At 42.0% G+C, this 1,920-nt stretch overlaps 1 protein-coding gene across 1 annotated transcript in view; it reads left to right on the top strand.

The window, feature by feature from the left end:
- Nup210l (nucleoporin 210kDa-like) overlaps nucleotides 1-1,920 on the top strand; it is a gene marked incomplete in the record, with an annotated part of 112,499 nt that overhangs the window by 53,571 nt on the left and 57,008 nt on the right. Inside the window, 1 exon segment of the mRNA XM_013508241.1 lies at nucleotides 778-999. Coding sequence (XP_013363695.1) covers nucleotides 778-999 — 222 coding nt within the window.

Genomic DNA, 1,920 nt, shown 5'->3' with positions numbered 1-1,920 from the left:
TGCCTGGGCCCCCATGTTCAATTCCCAGTATCACACATAAACACCAAAAAAGATACTCTCTCCTCTTAAAAGAGTTTATGTATGAACAGCAGAGTCGATAGTGGAGGATACAGAAGTTGTTATGGTTTGGAAAGACTGGAACCAAATTAACAGATTGGGTAGCACATCAGTTAGACTCGAATGATCAATGGGATCTACATTAGCACAGAGATTGAATATTCCAGGAGAGGGGCATCACATACATGTCTCTTAATCTGGGAAAGCCTACCATCATTTCAGCATATTCAGATAACTAGTTTTTCACTACATGTGCTGGTGCATGCCTGTAATCCCAGAACTCTGGAGGCTGAGTCAGGAGGATCACCATGAGTTCTAGGCCAGCCTGAACTACACAGTGAGGCCCAGTCTCAAAAATACTAAACACAAACAAAAACTAGTCTTTCACCTTAAAATACCATTGAGCCAGGCATTGTGTGCATACATGTAGTCCTGGCCTACTGTGGAGGTTGAGGCAAGAGTATCCCAATTCTAGCAGTTCAAGACCGAGGATATAGCTCAGCGGCACAGCGCCTTGCTTGGTGAGCACAAGCCCCTGAGTTCAATTCCTGGTAAAGAAAAAAAAAAAAAAAAAGAAAAGTAAAACAAAGTTCCTCTAGCAGTTCAAGGCCAGCCTGGGCACTATAACGACACCCTGACTCAAGAAGGAGGGAACATAAAACAAAATAGGCTCTTGAGCTCCCTTAGCAGTAAGGGATTAATTTCTTTAAATGTCATCAGGCTCTAAATCCCATGGAAGTGGCGTTGGTGACATGGCATTCTGCGAAGGAAGTGGTGTTTGAAGGAGGCCCTCGTCCATGGATCTTGGAACCCTCCCGATTTTTTCTGGAGCTGAGCACAGAGAAGACAGAGACGATTGAAATAACAGAAGTCCGGCTTCCAGTTAAGAGGAAACAGAACCAGTACAAATACCGAGTCCTGTGCCTGGACTTAGGGGAACAAGTAGGGAAACGGTCTTTCTCTAACATTTCTTTTAGTATAACACTCCAACTCTGTTGTACTTCCAGCCACTCCTTCCAGACCCCAGTGGATTAGTTTATGAATTAGATAGGAAAATTGTAAGTATAAGGATTTTAAAAATATTACTGTTCTTTAAATGTACCTGGCGGTGCCGGGCATGGTGGCGCACACCTGTAATCTCAGCACTCAGGAGGCAGAGTCAGGAGGATCACTGTGAGTTCAAGGCCAGCTTGGGTTACATAGTGAGTTTAAGTCCAGCCTGAACTGAATAACAAAACATTATCTTAGGGGAAAATAAGTAAATAAATAAATAAATGTCCCAGTGGTTTCTTTTCAGTCTGCTCATCTGAGAATTCTAACAGTGCACTAACCGAACAGCTGGAGATCATTTTGTAGTGATGAGCTTATTTCACATTATTTTCAGTCATTTTATCATTATCATTCATTTCCTTGTCTATACTAGAGGATATTTGGTTTCTTATTTTCTTTTTTTTGTTTTTTCTTTTTGGTACCAAGAATCGAACTCAGGACCTTGCACTTGCCAGGCAGGCACTTGTGCCACTGAGCTATATCCCCAGTTCTGGTTTCTTAGTTTCAAAGAATTCTAAAAAGAAAAACTTTAGAGTGTCTTCTACAGTTAGCAATTTTGAAGAACCAGTTAGATCTGCACTGATAATAGGAATAAATATTTTACCCTGTATCAGTTGAATTAGCTTTCTTTTTAGAGGTAGTTCCTCTGGGAGCTGGGGATATAGCTCAGCGGCACAGCGCCTGCCTGGCAAGTGTGAAATCCTGAGTTCGATTCCCGATTCCAAAAAAAAGGAGGTAATTCTAGTTTACAGCTATGCCCTGCCCTTAACAAAACTAGTAACAAATGAGCCAGGTGTGGGAGTGCACCCCTGT

The sequence above is a fragment of the Chinchilla lanigera genome, unplaced genomic scaffold, assembly GCF_000276665.1.
Source record: "Chinchilla lanigera isolate Chin_1 unplaced genomic scaffold, ChiLan1.0 scaffold00144, whole genome shotgun sequence".
Lineage (NCBI taxonomy): Eukaryota > Metazoa > Chordata > Mammalia > Rodentia > Chinchillidae > Chinchilla > Chinchilla lanigera.
Note: the sequence above shows the minus strand (reverse complement) of the source record. Positions and strands in the feature narration are given on the sequence as shown.